The sequence below is a fragment of the Diprion similis genome, chromosome 13 (assembly GCF_021155765.1).
Source record: "Diprion similis isolate iyDipSimi1 chromosome 13, iyDipSimi1.1, whole genome shotgun sequence".
NCBI lineage: Eukaryota > Metazoa > Arthropoda > Insecta > Hymenoptera > Diprionidae > Diprion > Diprion similis.
Window position 1 is genome coordinate 4,694,653 of NC_060117.1, and position 18,570 is coordinate 4,713,222.

Genomic DNA, 18,570 nt, shown 5'->3' on the forward strand with positions numbered 1-18,570 from the left:
GCTTCCACTCCTCCCTCCCAATAACTCTGCTCGATTCTGTTACACGCGAGGATTATTGTTCCAACAGTGAAGCAGGTGGTGGTCACGACGGCGAAGTGCCTTGTCGTAATCATGAAAACCGTTCAGGGGGCTCGAAGGTTGTCCAGGTATCCCTGTGGCTCCGTTTCGAATGGTGATCCAACGTGCTTCAAAGATTAGCCAAAGCGACGGAAAGGAAAGAGTAAACGACTCGTAACTCATCCAATGACCTCTTACTTCTTTGGTGTTTGTGCCACGATTTACTACTCAGTGACGTTCTTCACCTCTTCTTCCTTTTCTCGAAACTATTCTACACGGTCAAGATGCTCAAGACTTCTACCTGCTAACAAGAAGACGATCTCGCGATGATCGTGTCTGAATTGAAATGATTCGGTCAAAGTTTTATCAACGAAGAAGACATGCCAATTGAATGTTTTCGCGAGTGACGTAACCAACCGCGGTTAGATCATCTTACTAGTGGACACGTTTCCCATACCGTGATAGTGAGGCGGTTGACTGTAATGGTTCGCGGTGTGAAGTTACATGGTTCGATTGAAACGTACAGTGCAGATCAGATGCTAGCTTTGGTAAACTGTACGGACATTCCGGCATAGGGAAACCCTCGTGCGACTGTACGAATTGACAAACCGCCACGAAGCACCCCTTGACCCAGTTAAAGCCGAGAGCCCCTTTTCAGGTGCTCCTATAACCACCGAGAACGCTACTATATTGTACCAGTCGATGTATATAATGAATTCTCATACGAGATTGATAGTCGCCATTGGCATGTTGTGCGCTAGTGTATTCGACGACGCGTTATCCTTCGTCCTCGAAGGTACATCGACTAGCTACGCTCAGTTCCGCAAGTGGAACGCCGGTCTTAACGGTACCCTGGAGTTCGAGTTCAAGACGGACCAGGGTAGCGGACTCCTTCTCTACACCGACGACGGTGGCACCTACGACTTCTTCGAGATAAAACTTGTCGAAAGTGCACTCAGACTGAGGTACAACCTCGGTGGTGGTGCGCAGATCGTAACCGTTGGTCGGGACCTGGGCGATGGTCATTGGCACAAGGTCCAAGTGACCCGCAACAACGAGAACACAACCCTGACCGTTGATGGGACCAGTTCGACGTCCACATCCCGCGGCAAGGAGTTCGAGTTTGGAAAGCTCAACGGCAACTCCGACGTCTATGTTGGCGGTATGCCCAGCTGGTACAACAGCAAACTCACACTTTTGGCACTTCCGAGTGTCATCTTTGAGCCCAGGTTCAACGGGATTATAAGGAACCTCGTTTACGCCGATGGTGAGACGATAACGTCCAGGAGGCAGGAGATGAAGAGTCGGGACACCAAGGTAAGAGCTTTTCCATCATCTGCAGGGTCAGGGATTTCGAAAATTTTACTTCTACCCTACCAAGAAAGGAACCTTGGAAAGGCTGTTGCACCAGGTGCAATACTGGCTGACGCAATTTTCAGAGAACGCATTCTGTTCGAGTATCTCTCATATTTTCTGCGGAAATTCTTCTCAATGTTAAACGGAATTCTGAGAAACGCGTGGAAAAGTATATCCGCTACCGGGTTTTCGCGATGGATTGTTATTCTCGCTTCGTCGAACACCGGAACCATTCAAGATAGCAGAAGTGGTAGTTGGTAAAACTGTGTTTCCTCGATTCTGGATACCCGGAATCGCACACAGCGATAATGGTTGGTAGTTTGGTTGTGCAGGGTTTAAAGCTACTCTCGCAGCTTATGATTTCAGGGACGTTACCAGTTCACCCGTCACACGTCACCCGAAAATTAATGGCCGCGTCAAAGCCGCTGTTTGAATAGCTAAAGCTGTTCTCTGAAACTTTAAATATCTCTAAGCTTTGGTTTAGTTCCGTAACGTGTAAAACACGCTTCCTGAAAGTCACAAAGCCAAGAAAAGAAGTGACAAAAAAGAGGGATCGGAATTCGGTTCGGATCACGGATTTTAAGGTCCGTCAGATAAATCCTCAAAGGTGGTAGATCAACTAGCGAATTCTTATGTTGGTAGCTGTTGGTCAAATCTCACTTGACACTTGTCATTGGTTGATAAGCACGATTATCGATGTCGATCGTACTACGGAATGAGAAGAACATTGTGGAAAGATGGGAAGAAATTTTCCATTGACAGTTAATTCTGGATATCGACGTGTGGCAGAGAGTTGAAAATTGTTGGAAGAATGTTGAAGCTTCATAATACCTCCTCGAAACTAATTAAAACTTTCGATAATAGGTATTTTCCGCTTACGAATTTCCATGTCACCATCAAACATGATCGAAAGGTGAGAACGAGGAACCTTTTATCATTGAATATTAATATTTGGAGATTGGAAAAATTCTCGAAACTTTGTCGACTTTAAGCAAAGTTGATTACCTGCTTCTGGTCCCAGCCTTGTCATATTTCAAGCTTGTGACAATTATATCACGCTCGTGTTATAGTGAAAATGTTATAGTAGATTTGAAAAATTAATCATATACAATCAAATATAAAATTGCAACGAACTACGTAATTCGATATTCATTTTAACGAAGGAATAACGAACGTTGTTCAGTTGCTAATTCAACTAACGAAACACCGCGCTGGAAATAATTTCGCTTTTTCAATGATGCCTCCATCAGCAGCGGGTGACGCAAAACGCGAGAAGCCAAAAATCAATCATTCGCTTATCGTAAAACAAAACTGACAGAGAAGGTCGACGTTTCTTTAAGTCTTAAAATACTTCTAAGAAAAGCTGCCGTTGCTTGTAGCATTAAGTCTTAGGAAATATTTTCGAATCAAAGACGAAGCTCGAATTCCAAATCGTTTTCCGTTTCTTATTTCTGCAGATTAAATTGTGTAAACGAAGTGTTAATTTAATGTTTAATTAAAAAAAATAGACCACCGAGTATTCTGTCATCTAAATTATAATCTAAAACATCAGAATTCTAAGCGGTCAGAGATTTTCAGCGTCAACTGAAATATCCAAACCTTGGTGACAAAAAGTTAAGGCAACGTCGCAAAGATTAGAGTCATCAGTGCAGATAAGCGATCACCGAGTTAATGAACATTATTCTCATTTATCATACGCTTATTGTGCAGTCACGTAAATGCGTATCTTTATAAATAGCTCAGAATATTTCAAATTGTGGGTCTAAAAAAAAGAAAAAAAAAAAGAAAATAATTCCTCCAACACAAATAAAAGTCTAGATTTTTTTTCACCCCAAATCCTTAACTTCGATCAGATTAAAAAAAAAACCTGAAGTTAGAAAATTTCAGGAGTCAGAAGAGTCGATGGTATTTTTTTTTTTTTTAACTCGTTAGCAATTTTTTTTCACTCAACACACCTTTACCGATTCGTCTACGTCGGATTAGAAAATTGGCAAACTTGCTGAAAGTACAATGAAATAAAAAAAAAAAAAAGAAAACATTTAAACATTGGCTGATTTTCCTCTGTGCTCAGTCGTGCGAATTGCAGTTTGGGATATATTTTGGTGACAAGGGTGTTCCGTCGCCCTTTGCTACCCCTATTGTTTGTAACTGAGTTAACCTGTTTGGGAGACAGGACCCGGGTCTCAGTTTCTTTGAATCAGAGGGTTTTCAACGGTTTTGTTTACTTCCTTGAAATCTCTCCTCTGCCCAGAAATCAGTACAAAAGTTAACTCTTCGTGGGATGTGAAAGAAAAATAAAAAAAAAGAAAGAAATTTAAAAAAGAGAAAAAAAAAAAAATGGGGTAAAACAGGGGCAAAGTGTAGCTACTGTACCTACAGTTGGTACAATTTCCGAGCTTTTTCGAGTACCTAATCGAGAAGTGATGGCAGTTTGAATATTCATATCCGCAGCCTTCTCAATCTTCTTACTTACTTTGTAAACCATGTATATTTTTTTTTTTTTTTCTTTTACTTGCTTACGCAAAATGAGAAACGATACGGAGTATGACGAGGGAAAAAAGGATTCTCGTTGCGGGACTTGAGGAAGGACGGAATGATTTTTGTGCGGTGGGATTGTTTGAAATGGGACAATTTCGTTGAATAATGGATCTGTCCAAGCCCCTTGATGAAAATCGGTTGGTAAAACGGTCGTCGAGTCGACCAAGTGTGGGACAATTAAACTTGTCACTCAGGAATGAAGGATTGCACTTGATGTTGAAAGCTGAAAAAATTGAGCTCACGTATCGCGAATCTGAAGATCGAACTTGGAGCGTTAATCTATCTCGAAGCAGCCCCGAAAGCGGGAAGTTAGAAAGCGGGGGTCTCAGTGGCGCGAGCGGTTCTGGTTTACTTGGATCTCGTGTCGATAGAGCCAGAAAGCTACGTTCAAGCTATAATTTTCCAACCTTATCAACCGCGCATGATCTTATTGCTCTTAGCGAACGAAATTTATTTCTTTTCACTATTGCTTTGACGCGAAATAATATTTTATACCAACCTGACAGGCTTGTGCCGCATATTATGAGAAAGAAGAAAAGAAGGGCTAAAGGGATGGCATGGATGAAAACAAATCTATTCACCGAAGACTTGAAACCATTATTGTTAAGTTTTCACCTCATGCAGTTTCACAACTTTCGTATACATTAGGGTGGCGCAAAAAAACCGACTATTTTTTTTTTTTTTCAGTCTCGTGTGACAAAATGTTAGTTTTTCATGTTTTAAGAGCCTACACCAAAGGACAGGTCAAAAAAAAAATTTTAAGAGGTCGCTCCAAATTTTTGAAAATGTCAAAAATCGTCAAAAAATTATATTTTCAGTATTTTGTTTGATTTTTAATTCATGTCGTGGTGTATTGTTATCGATTCTTTCTTACTAAATTGAAGAAAAAAAAATTATGAAGTTTTAATATGAATATTAAAAGTCGCTCGAAAATATCTGAAGAAATGCACCAAAAAATTGAAAAAAAATTATGAGCGACCTTTCAAAATTCAAATTTTGAACTGAAACTTTCGGAAACTTATTTTTTTTTTGTCTATAAAATTATACCGTAACGAGAAAAAAAATTTAAAAAAAAAAAAACGATTTTTGACGATTTCTGACGTTTTAAGAAATGTGAAGCGACCTCTTAAATTTTTTTTTTTATAACTGTCCTTTGGAGTGGGCTCTTAAAGCATCAAAAACTAACATGTTGTCACACGAGACTCAAAAAAAAAAAATAGTCGGTTTTTTGCGCCACCCTAATATACATACATGGGGCATTCCATGCGAACTCATAATGGATCTTTAACCTCTCTGATTTTGATTTTTCGTCCGATTATTTTCACTCTAGAAGGTACTCAGTATTCTTGAAAGTTATAAAATAGATTTCAATGATTTTTGTAGAATTTTCAAAAGCGAATATATTGATCGACACAATTTAAAAACCTGTACTCAGTATTCTTGAAAGTTATAAAATAGATTTCAATGATTTTTGTAGAATTTTCAAAAGCGAATATATTGATCGACACAATTTAAAAATCTGAATTCATTGTGAAAAAATCCTGTCTCATATAATATCGAAATTCTCAAAATTCGATATAATTTTATCAGTCAAACTCAGGATCTTCAAATATAGATTCACAAATAAATCGATCTATAAAAAAAGTGATAAATCAAATCAAAGATGAGGACACAAAGTGTTTCAAATACGCGTCAGTTTTTATGATTGAAAACAAAATTACGAACTCCTGAGTTTTGTAATTTAGACAAAACGTCACAAAGTTATTTAGCCTCATAAAAACGACTTTCATTCATGATTCTAAGATCTTTTCAATCCCGCCATGACAATGAATCGACAATCACCGGTCTTCTTAACATCCATTGAATACATGGAAACGCATTTGTCATTTTACACCAACGGTGTGTGTAATCGAGTATAAATCGTGTCCATTACACTTTGCTCTTTTCTCAGCATGAATCGAAGAGAAAAAAAGGGGCGGGGGTGGGGGTGGGGGAGGGGGTGTGTCATACTCAGAAAAGTCTGCACGCCACATTTGTCGGAATACCCGGACAAGTAGTCTATAAGTATAGACTGCATGCTGGGTTTAGACGACGGTAAAAGTAGAGGGAGAAAGAGAGAAAGAAGGGTGGCAGGGGGGGGGGGGGAGAAAATTGGAGAATGAAGTAATAAAAATAAACATGGCACGGTATGACCGCGAGGAAAATATTGCGTGGCTTCCCCCGGAATTGACTTTATCGAGCGAGTATTCGTGACCCCAGTGACGTTGAGATTTTACGTCAACTATTATGCATGCATACGGGGTATTCCACGCCAAGCCCCGATCATCTCAAAATCATTTAATATGTTTTTATAATATTTGACTCGGTAAAAAACGTGACCTGAATTTTTTTTTTACAATTTTTTTCGATTGAACCGTTTATTTCTTTATAATCATTCGAAGTCGATTGCGAATGCCCGTTCTCAAAAATGTGAAACAATTCTTAAAAATCCAGTGAAACGACGGCTAATTTTTTTTTTTTTTTTTTTCTTCTTCTTCAAAACCTAATTCGGAATTAAAAAATTTTTAAACCCAAAATGAACACAGAATTAAATCGTAAGCGTCGAAAAAGGGTCAATTCATTTGTAAATGTTCGGTTTCACCAATACGATAATGCGTCATTCTAGTTATAGTAAAGATAATTTTGGGATTAAAAAATTTGAAAAAAATTTGAACTAGGTGATAAAAAATAGGAAAAAAATTCAGGTCACGTTTTTCACCGAGTAGAATTGTAGAAAAAAATATGAAATGATTTTTAGATGGTTGGGGTTTAACACTGGACGATTTGGCGTGGAATACCCCATACATATAAATGTAGGGATATTATACTTATTATTATTTAGGTTGTCATAGTTCTTGCATAACCTTTGCTATAAGGATTACGGAACAGACTTGGTGTGTGCAGATCTATTCGATGATAAATACCTACTTATAGGTACCATAAGCCGATTTGCATTCCCGTTGAGAATTTTTTTTTTTCTTTTTTTTTTCTCCTAGGCTAAATATACGCAAAGTTATAACGATATACATACCGATACGATGCGTATATAAATGTCGCCCAACGTTATTATTACCTGCGTGCAGCTGATCGAAATATGCGCAACCAGATTTTATTCTTTTTCCGCACGTGACGCGAGCCCTCTTGCTTTGCACGAAACTCAAACAGTTTTCAGGATCTAAACCGTCTACGATATACGGTGAAAATAAAATGATAATATCAAACCTCAAAAAAGTAACACTCACGAATCGTGTGGATTAGGATGGATTTTTTTTTTTTTTTTTTTTTCCAAACATTCAATTTACTCGAAATAAGGAGAGAGAAAAAATATTTTTTTACCTACGTGATTATTTTTGGGGAATTCCATGCGATACCAACCAACGTTTATTTTTATTTTTGTTTATTTACTTTTCCCAAATTTAATTATCCCAACTATGAAACATTACCCTGAATTTTTTCAAATTTTTCATTCAACTGGATTATTTTTTATATAATATTAATTAAGAGTGATTTTGCAAATGACCTGTTTTAGAATTCACAGAAAAATTCTCAAAACTTCTATTTTTCACATTATGAACATTTCTGCACCGGTTTCATTATGAATAAAATAAAATTTTTATGTGCCAAAAAAATTAACAAAAATTGCTGACCAATGGAAATGGTCTAGAAATATTCTGCGCGCAAAACCAAAGTTTTGTGAAATTTTCGGAATTTTTCAAACCGTTCAAAGAATCTTCTAGTTGATGAAAAAAATTGAAAATACTAACACAAAGTAATCGAGAAAAGTCATCAGCCCGTTATGGGCTTGGGAGTAAAATGTTTACAATAGAAATAAAAATAGTTTCTGAGAATTTTAAAGAAAGTCATTTTTAAAATCACTTGAAATATTTATAAACAATGGAGAAGTTGAATAAAAAATTTGAAAACATTCAGGGCTGATTCAGAGTTGAGACAACTTCATAGAAATGTTAAAAATCGAAAATGAAAAAAATAATTCCAGAAATGAAACTGATCGTTTATCAGAAATGAAAAAAATTTCCAAAAATAAAAATTTGTATTAACCGTATGGAAAAAAATTTCTTGTATCATTTTTGGAAAACTTTTTTACGTCGCCAAATCTGATCCAGAACTATTATGTATTACCTATAAATTACTGGTAATTTATTATTAACTTGGCTAATAATTCTAAGGTTTTTAACACCGTAAAAGCTCTCGTAAGCTCAGCAACCGTTCTTGAAAAACCGTTTCAAACAGAGTCGTAGATATTTTGAATATTTCTGTTGTACCATCCGCACTTACTTTACTGTTTACATCCGATTCGACCTGATTGTCTCGACTTGTATACACACACTAACAATAAGTCAGTTGTCGAGTGAAGATCGCGGTGTAAACACGTGTTTCTAGTTCGCCTAACTTTGTCTCGAACGTTTACATATTTCTCATTACAACGGGGGGATAAAAGTGAAGAAATTTCGTCGCTAATTAACCTCTAAATTCCTTCGAACAAAAACTATACCAACATCAAAACTCAGTGGCCATTCAGTTGTAATCGGAATGGGATTCATGACGATCTATCACCGAATCAACTACATGTGTGATCAGATTTATTCGTCTCAATTCAAGATCTATCGGTCTAAAATGAAAATAAAAATTTACAGTTGAATTAACTAAATTTTGTTGGACCAACGAAAGTGTTTTGTTGAATTAAGTGAGTGCACTGTGTTCGCCGCATTTAATTGGATTATACGGACGTCACGTGACTGTAGCAAAAGGTCCTGTTGGATCATTAGCACATATGGGGCATTCCAGCTATAAGTGAACGGCCATTACCTCGATATTTTTTCAGTTATTTTTCGATAAAAAAAAGACATACGGATTTCTGAAATAGAATTATTTTTCACTTCCTTCCGTTTTAACAACTTTCTTTAGGTAGAATTTTTTTTTCGCCTTTAGAGCCATGTAAAAAAATACGCATCCATTGTACGCAGTTCAGAGTATTTTCTGGAATTTTTTTTAAACAAATCTAAACTGATATACCGACAGAAAAAAAATTATTTTCGTATATTTTTCAAGATAATGGTAATTTTTTCAACTCGATTAATGACAAAACAATAATTTTCACAAAGTTAATGTAAAACTGCAACTTTCTTCGTCTGAAAGATTTTTCTTGAAAACTTTTGAAATTTTGCAAAAAGTCAAAATAATGCAATAATTTTGAAAAAATTTACACGACTTTTTTTCATATAATTAAACAATTTTGAAAAAATTTCAATTTTTTTGAAAGTGGACAACTTTTTTACCCTTCAAAACCGCATGGAATGCCCCATATATAAAAGCTTGCTAAGACTGAAATATCGGCGTAAATCGTCGCCCAGATGAAACGTCGCCAACTTCTGGGAACTTCGGAGGATGCAAATGCCCATCGGCAAGGTGAGTTGTTACTTACGAAGACCAATAGAAGATGAAGTTATAGCTGCTGCTCGACAATCCGGTTGTCAGAAGTCAATAAACAGAACAACATTGGCAATAAATATTCCTCGAGGCGGAACAGAGTTCGAATATTTCGTCGAATTTAGAGGATCGATTCGACAATATACAGTGCACATTATTAACCCTTTGAAGCACAACTCACGTATGTTATTGTCGAAGTTATAGAAGAGCAGAAGGTCAAAGTAACGTCGATTCGAGCTTAGGAATTCATTTTCAAACAAGTTTAAATATCGGGCTTCGGTCGGTCGCGTTTGAATTCGAATTACGATTCGGTAAATCGAAAACCGAAATGAAAAGGAACGTGACCCAGTTTTGAAAAGTTAGGCATCTTTGAACTGTCTGAAAAATTTCGAACATTTTAAACTAATATGATAAATTTATAACGTATGATTCGATTTTCATAATTTTTTCTTCATACCGAAGCAAAAAGGTCTCAGATTTTTTTTTAAAAACCTATTCCGAAAAGGGATTTTTTTATTTTTTTTGCTCTAACCTGGAAAAATTCTCACAGATTCGACGCTTTGAAATGTGATCTTCGAAGAACACACGATAATGGCATTTCAATATTCACTATTTTTTTCGTGAGTTTTTAGTTTTTCCGTGTGAAAATTGGGGTTTTTTTTCTACTCCCCGATCTAAATAGATCGCGAATCATGAAGATAATGCGATTCTGCAATTAGTTTAGATCAAGGCGTGTGAAAGAATAAAAACTGGAAATTCAATTCCGATATGGAAAAATTAATAACTTGGGGAAAATATAGCAAAAATTACATTTCGAATTATAGGATCAGTGTAGATTTTTTGAAATTTCTAAAAACTGCGTTTTCCTTTTTTGTTTTTGTGATTTTACATAAATTTCACCAGTGGCTGAAGAAGATCCCAAAAAATTACCGAGACCCTTTTAGCTTGGTAAGAACATCATACTGAAAAGTAATCAGAGTCGAGGGGGGTGAGGTACATGGGTTGCTAATTTGACGTGGAATGCCCCATATACATAAGTGAGAGGATAAAATTTCCACTCAACTTTTCACTGAAGTAAAAACAACCACCGTAATAACTTATCGATATATATATATATATATATATGGGGTATTCCACGTCAATTCGACCAATGTTAAACCCGAACCATCTCAAAATCATTTCATATTTTTTTTTTCTAACATTCTACTCAGTAAAAAAACTGACCCGAATTTGTTTCATGTTTTCTTTTTATTAAACCGTTCATTTTTTTTATAAATATTTTGTGTCTGTTGCGAATGCCCATTTTTTTAAATCTGAAAAAATTCTCAAAATTCTATTTTTTCATCACTTAATTCGGAATTTTTTAATTTTTAAATCCAAAATTACTTTTACTAACTAGAATGGCGTAGAATACCCCATATATATATATGTATATCGTTGAAATGGATGATCGACCTTTTGGTTTTATCTAAAACCGATTTAACTTTGTAAAATGGCACTTCAGTTTCTCAAGGCAAACAAGATATCTGATAGCTTCAATCGGGGAAGCGAACTGGCTGAAAAAGACTTGCGAAGCAAACAGTTTTCACATAGAAACTGAAAACTAAAATTTTCGATCTTTAATTTGTGCAGGGCAGTACACAAATGATTTATGTTTTGTTAATATTTTGATTTGTTAATTATTCATCCTACGCTTCGTGTTAAAATTGTTTCTAGACTATTTTTTCTAGGATATACTTTCTTTTTTTTTTGACGCCATGTTGATTATTCCATGTTGAAAAATTGAAAATGTTTGAATGAATAGTACTTTCAATCACGTTTACTTGTCTACCGTTTGAATTTTTCTTGAACCGTTATACAATTCAAAAAGATCAAGGTCTGAAAAAAAAAATTAAATTTCATTCTGAAGGGCTACATTTTTTTTCAAAATCTGCTGGGACCCCATAACAGTGAGATAGTGCATCGAAACTTTAAGGATCTTCTTTTTTCAAGGTTAACTTAAAATTTTTCAACTGGTAGCATAAATTTTTCTTTTTTACCCTAGTGTATGTATATATACATAACTATTGATACCAATTAAACTGTATAAACTATGATTAATTATCCTGACGTTTTGAGTGTAACAAAAAGAAAAAACACAACTAATCAAAGGACAAAAGAAACCGACTATTATTCGCGTTATTTGGAAATCGGAAATTTCATTCCTCTCTCGATAATTCTCCGAGTGAAAATAAAAAAACGAACACTCATATTATTGTGATAAATGGCCGTTCTTCTGAAGGGGTGGGATCATTGCGAGATGATCATCTTACCGAAGTCGTTCGATCATTTCGAAGAAGCGTAATAATAAATTCAGGTGACTATCCAAATGTTTTAGACGTCCAACGGCTCAGGCGTTTTTTTTTTTTTTTTCTTCTTCTTTTTCCTTTTTCGGTTTTTTTCCATTTTTTTTCTCACGTACACTCAAAGAATATTCAGCCACATGAAAAATGTTAACGACATCAAGTGAATGCTTCTTGGAGTATTAGGTGTCAAATATGGTGAAATAATGCTTCTTCAGGCTCCCGTCCTTTTTTTTTTTTCTTTTATCTCTCGTTTATTTTGAGCAACGTTGACGCGTCGGTCGGGAAATTTGTTTCTCTTTCGGAAATTGTAATTTGATAAAGTGTTTCCGTGACAATATTAGAATGTAAAAAAAAAAAAAAAAACGAGACAAAAAAATATTTATACGTACGTACTAAATTTTTCTTGACACGTGCACTTCTAATCTTTTCCGTAAGATTTGCTGTTTCTTTTTTTTTTTTTTTTTTTTCTCTAGAGAGAGAGAGAGAGAGAGAAATCATGAAATTCTTTGACATGCATTTTATGGTAAATTGTACGAATTTCATGCGAATCCGAACAAATCGAAAAATTGTTGATGGTCAAACGTTCATTGGGTTGGCACGGGATTCCCCATACATAGCGGAATGTTAAGCGATAGAGAAAAAAAATGTTGGAAAGCTTATTTATATTGGGAGTATGAAGGAGATTCCCTGGGAATTCCCAGTACACTTGATTTTTGTCTTAAGCTTTATATATATATATATAAATAAAGGTGTAAGGTCATACGTGTTAGGGGTTGATCCGGGATTCCCCATGTTGCGCAAACTTCACTTCACCCTACTCAATCATCGGACGCAGAGGCGTCGCATTTTGAAAAAGCTGGGTCTGAATAAGAAAAACACAAAATAGAAGGAAAAGAAAATCACGCACATAAATTGACGAAGAAGAATAAGAGAAAACTAAGAAGACTAAGAATAAGAAGAAGAAGAAGAAACTGTCGGCTTCCAAGGGGCTGCAGAAAAGAGAAAGAAAAAGAGAGAGAGAGAGAGAGGAGAGTGCGCGTGGAAGTCACGCGAAAGATCAATATTGGTGTCGTTATCCGTTGGGACGAAGCGATTCGCGCGGCTGCAGACAAGCTAAGCGTCTGTGAGAATGTTGGTGTTCACGAACACGCGGAGAGAAAAGAGAGAGAAAGAGAGAGAGAGAGACGGTAACGGCACTTGTTATCTTTCTAAGAAAGCCCGTCTCTGGCGTTTTCTCTCCTCTTGAGGAGCCGGATGAACCTCAAAGGTGGCGCTCGCATCTTTGAGGTTAGAATTGTAGAAGCTGCTCGTCGACCTTATGATAATGACCTCTTTTCAAGAGAAGGAATCGACGCGCAGGAATCCAGCGGTTTCGATAACATTTCGCACAAAACCCCGGCAAATCTGCAGCCCTTTATCTTTGATCGGGTATTTACCGATCCAACCTAACCTAAAGAGAAAAACGAGGTAGAAACGGAGATGAGAGATTCATCTTGGATATGAAATCTTTCGATCCCGAGTACAATAATAGTAGTAATAATAATAATAATAATAATAATAATAATCCCAATGCGAGGAACGAGGTTCAAGATTCTTTTTTAATCGTCAAACCGACGATTCGTGACGTCGTGAAAAAAAAAAACTGGCTCAAAAAAAAAAATCGCTCGAATTCGTCGTCGACATTTTGTACCGAATTTCCAATAACTCGTATCATCGCGATGGTGATGATGATGATGATGAAGCATCGAGGATCATAATACGTCATACAATCACGCGTTTGCCAGACGTTTTTCACCATTGTTCAATCGCATTCTGTTCGTATGTACGTTAACGCATCGCTTAATCTCCCGCTGCTGCATTCGCTCTGTACCCATATCTCGGCTTCAATTGTACTCGACAGCCCTTTTTGTTCCTGTCACGTGATCACTGATCCGTATTCCGAGTGCACCGAACACCGGGCGGCTCTCTTCAATGCAAAATCAGTTACGTTTTCGAGTGATTTATGGTGTCCCACAAACCACCTTGCAGAATCGTCTGATACCAGAGATGATATGAACGTGATGTTTTGGTCGATGTATTTTGACCAAATGCGAAGATTTTTAGTCTTGTGATTTTTTATTGTAAACTTGTTGATTTTTAGCATTAAGAGGTCTACTCAACTGTCGAGCAAAAAAAGGTTTTTCAAGAATTTTTTTAGTAAGTTTTGACTGTAAATATTGATATAGGTTTTGTTAGGCTTGATAAATACACTCTCAAACTACATAAAGACATTTTTTTTATTGATTTTGATCACTTTTTAGATACTAGAATCGTAGTTGAAAATCAGTCTCGAAAAAAGTTAGATCTGCGGTGTTGATGATTTTTAGGAGATGGTTGATCGGAAATAAAAAAAATAGAACGGTTTTAGATTCAGCATGTTAATGGCCTTGGAATGAATCATACAATTTTTGATATTTGCAAAATTTACAAATGGCGGCTATTTTTCGAATAAGTTGAAAAAGACCGTTTTTTTTTTGCTGTTTTTTGCAAAAAAAATATATAGTTAGAATCAAAATTTCGAAAAACGCATAATTCACTGCAAGGTCATTAACATATTGAATCTAAAGCCGTTGAATTTTTAGGTTTCAGGTTAATCATCTCCGAGAAATCATCAACACCGAAAATCTACCTTTTTTCGGACTGATTTTCAACTTCGATTTTCGTGTATAAAAAGTGATTAAAATCAATGAGGGGAATTTTTTTTATATAATTCGAGAATGGATTTATTAGGCCTAACAAAGTCTATTTCAATATTTGCAGTCAAGACTTATTATAAAAATTCTTTAAAAAAACCGTTTTTCTTAGGACTTAGTAAAAAAATTCTTAAAAAAACTGTTTTTTTCGCTCGTCAGTTGGGTAGACCCCTTAAACACGATGTTTAATTTTTTATGCAAGGTAAAAAAACATGTCGAATGATTCCACGTTTTTGCAAAGTATTGTACGAATCATTTTTAAGGATAAAATTTGAAAAAATTCATTCACCAATTATGCTGAACAATTTTTTTCGTACAACAAATTCTATTAAATTTTTTCTTACGATAATTTGGGGTCTGAGATCAAGGATTGAGAATTCAAAACGATGCGACATGTGTTTACACATCCGATAAACTTTCCATTGTAACAATAAGATAAATGAAAATATGGCCACGTGAGAAGTGAAAAACCATTCATTCATATTGGAATCGTGGTTCGAGTTTCCTTTATCGGTTTCGTATCGTCTCTTATATGTGCAGGAGGAAAAGTTTATTTTATAAGCGTTATAAATTTCAAGATCAAAGTGCACGCGGTTACTTTCGCGATTCGTTTTTACATCGTTATCGTAGTGATCCTTAGAATTCTCGAGGCTGCTTAAAGCGCATCAAAAGTTGCCCGCAAGTAGGTATGTATACACGTGTAAGTAACGACAAGAGAATCAAGTATAGGTGTACCTATAAAAGTTATAGAAGTAGCGAAGTGAAGCAGTCAAAAGTTTTCAATTGTTGGATGCTTATAGTGAAGGGTGGGGCAAAGTGGGACCCTTAAGAAAATAATGCCTAAAATCAAAATAAAATGTTTAGTTTTCATATGAACAATTATTTTTAATTATTATCTAGCTTTCTTGAGAAAAAGTCATCGTAAATCCAAGTTCAGAAAATTATTTCACTTTGACGAGTTGAGAGTAAAGCTCAACTTGAAACGTTTCGTGTTATGAGCTTTGCGGTTACTCGAGTAAATGATTTCCGAATAATTTATAGTTAAGAAAAAGTTTAGATGGTTAATTTTGTACCTTGTTATTTAAAAAATTTTAGGGGCCCATTTTGCCCCACCCTCTCATACACACTTCTGTGTCCCGAATTCTCTCATCTCTCATCGAAACATACTACGTGCTAAAGAAAATGGATGAATTTTAGCAAATTTTAATACGACAATCAGTTGTTAAATTAGATTCTGATTTTTCTTATTCAAAATTATTAAAATCGATTTTTGTTTGCATAAATTTTTCATCGGAATCACTTGATGGGAAGCATTTTTATTAACGATATTTCAAAAATTTGCATAACATTTGAATACAGCATTGTTGAATAATTTACACAATTTTTTTTCCACGGTCCTAACTATTTGACTGGCAAATTTTTGTTCTTCTTTCAACGAAAAATCGAATTTCTACTTCAGACGGCCGGAATTCTGATGAAAATAAAAACCAAAATCGAATCGTCGAAGTTGAAACTTTTCGATAAATGGATCCCCTTGATTTTCATCCCACAAGATCGATATATAATTGTTTTCTTTTTATTTTCTTTGCATTTTTTTTTCACTCAAACCTTCCTAGTAACTTAAACAACGAGATTACAGGAGGATTATGAAACTCGACCCTCATTAGCGTGTCTCTCTCTCTATCATAAAAGGTATCGCCAACTCTAGTGGGTAAAAGATTTCACAAGGTTGTCATGACGACGGTGTGAACCACGCGAAATCCCATGAAATACTCCTGAAATAGTCCATCGCGAAAATTTCCGAAACATTCTGTAGTCATAAATATTATCTTTCAGACATGGCGCTGTACTCTGATTGTCAGAGTATAATTATACTAATTAATTAACATCCCAGGCAACACCGAAAAGCTGATGACAAAGAACGGAAAATAAAACGACGCAATTTTTCCAATTTCTTAATCGTCTCGCCACACCGGATTTTTCCAAGCAAAAGCTGCAATATATCGGGTTGCCTAACACCGAGGGGAACAAATATCGGTAATACAGACCTACCGAGTTATCGGTAGATAACGCGTTTAAACTCGCCATAAGTTGGAACTGCGCGTCTAATCGAATTGTGTGGATTTAACCTGCAAGCAGTTGTATCGTAGTTCATAACCTATAACTGAAGCATTCAGTGATCGCGTTCCGGAAGTACTTTTAAGTAACTATATTGTCGGTTGTTAGCAAAAACATCTTATTTCAGAATTTGGTTCAACAGAATCTGATCAGAATTTCGTTAGAAAAATCTTGGTATGTTCTCGAAGATCACTTCGAATCGATCACAGAAATTCTGAAATGGATTTTTTTTTTTTTAGCCAAAATTTGAGACGAGGTTTGGTTGAACCAAATTCTGGTCCAAGGATGTTGCTGCTGTCAGCCGACGATGTGACGTGACTCGACTAAAGTGGTTATGAATCGGTTGCTCTGTTTTACCGATATTTTGTCCCCTTGGCGTTAGGCAATTCGATAGACCGAGGCGTTTCGTTGTTGATTAAATATATCGCACCGTACAATAACAAAATTGTTATTTTGATTACAGTGTGCAGGATATCCATGCGTGGAGAACATCAGCAGTAAACGAAAACCTCCGAGGGTAAGTGAGAAAGTTTTCACATATAGATTTTTCGCAGTTTGCCAAATTTCTTTTGCCCCTTAAATTAGTGGTATGGCGAGTTTATGAGAGACTGATTAATTTCCTTTTGGCACGAGGCTGCTGCAGATGCTGTCCTCTCAGGTGCCTCCAGTTTTTGCGAAAAGTGCCGTCCGCGCGAACCGCGAGTGTTTATGGTACTAATTAGGCGAAAAGGTCGGTGCCGCAGGGAAATTAGTTCACAAGAGAATAACCAGAGTCCACTGTTATATATATATTAAACACACACACACACACACACACAAATGTACATACATGTAGTATTAAAGAGGCTGAATAGTAAATAGAATCAGCGCCAGGATTAGATGGCCGAAACCAATGGTCGATGGATTTGTGGTTTGTCTGAATATTCAACTATTCAGTGTTCACGAGGAGGGTTCATGAAAATTTGAGGTGAAAGCCGTTTGTCTTAATATCAAGTTTAATTATTATGAGCTTAAATTTCTGGCCAATGAAAAAAAAATTTTTATTTCACTCACGCGTCCCCTTAAAGAGATTTTTTCGCTAAAAACTGACACTTTTTAGCAATTTCAGAAGGAAATAATTGAAATTTAACAATTTATCGATTCAGTATAAAGTACTGGAATTTCAAATAAAGGCGTTGATACTGATTCTTCATTCCGAGTAGTTTTAACATTGTTAAAAGTATGATAAATGCGTTTGATTTCACTTTACGATGACTCGTTTCATTCAGAGGAGTACAATTTTCTACAGAGTTACTGAAACAGATTGTTGATCAGAAATAATATCAGTGCAATGTTGAATAATAGAATAAAAATAAAAGAAACAATGTTTCGCTGAATTTGTAGAAAATAGTCTTTTGTACAAAAATGAGATATAACCTAAAGTCAAATGGAATAAATCTATTAGATTTTTAACAATTTTCAAATTGTTTCAAACAAAGCACAGAAATCTGAACCTTTGCTTGTCGAATAATTCCACCATTTTAAATTTTTGTTTCTTGAAAAAAATATTTGGAACTAACGAATATAATGATTTTATAAATATCCAATGTACGAATATCTCGTGAAAAAATGAATGAAAATTATAAACTTTTGCCCAACCGACTTCTTAAAAGAGTTGATACGCCTAGTTTCTCGTGTCTGCTTCACGTCTCATTGAAGTAATTAAATCAAATCAATCGATCGTCTAAGATTGAGGTGCTTTGGCTTCTTAAGACGCTGGCGCGACTCGATCTAAGGATTCAAATTTGCGTTCGCTGTCTACATTGGCAATTTTTTTTGCATACATACCTCCAAAGCAATTGTTATTCGATAGATTTTTCTTGCGTGGTTTCCCAAGTTTTTATAAAATTATTATACTTTCTACGAGCTGCTTGAAATATCACAATTTATCATTTATC

General features: G+C 35.7%; 1 protein-coding gene across 4 annotated transcripts in view; it reads left to right on the plus strand.

Annotated features, from left to right (window-relative positions):
- The first annotated feature begins 382 nt into the window (after positions 1 to 382).
- The window catches only part of LOC124413989 (neurexin-1), an 87,865-nt gene continuing 69,677 nt past the window's right edge, over positions 383 to 18,570 (plus strand). For all 4 annotated transcript variants that reach the window (XM_046894825.1, XM_046894826.1, XM_046894828.1 and 1 more), the window contains exons 1-3: positions 383 to 495; positions 527 to 1,374; positions 17,097 to 17,150. In XM_046894825.1, coding sequence (XP_046750781.1) covers positions 760 to 1,374; positions 17,097 to 17,150 — 669 coding nt within the window. In that variant the 5' untranslated portion in view covers positions 383 to 495; positions 527 to 759. The remainder of the gene's footprint in view (positions 496 to 526; positions 1,375 to 17,096; positions 17,151 to 18,570) is intronic.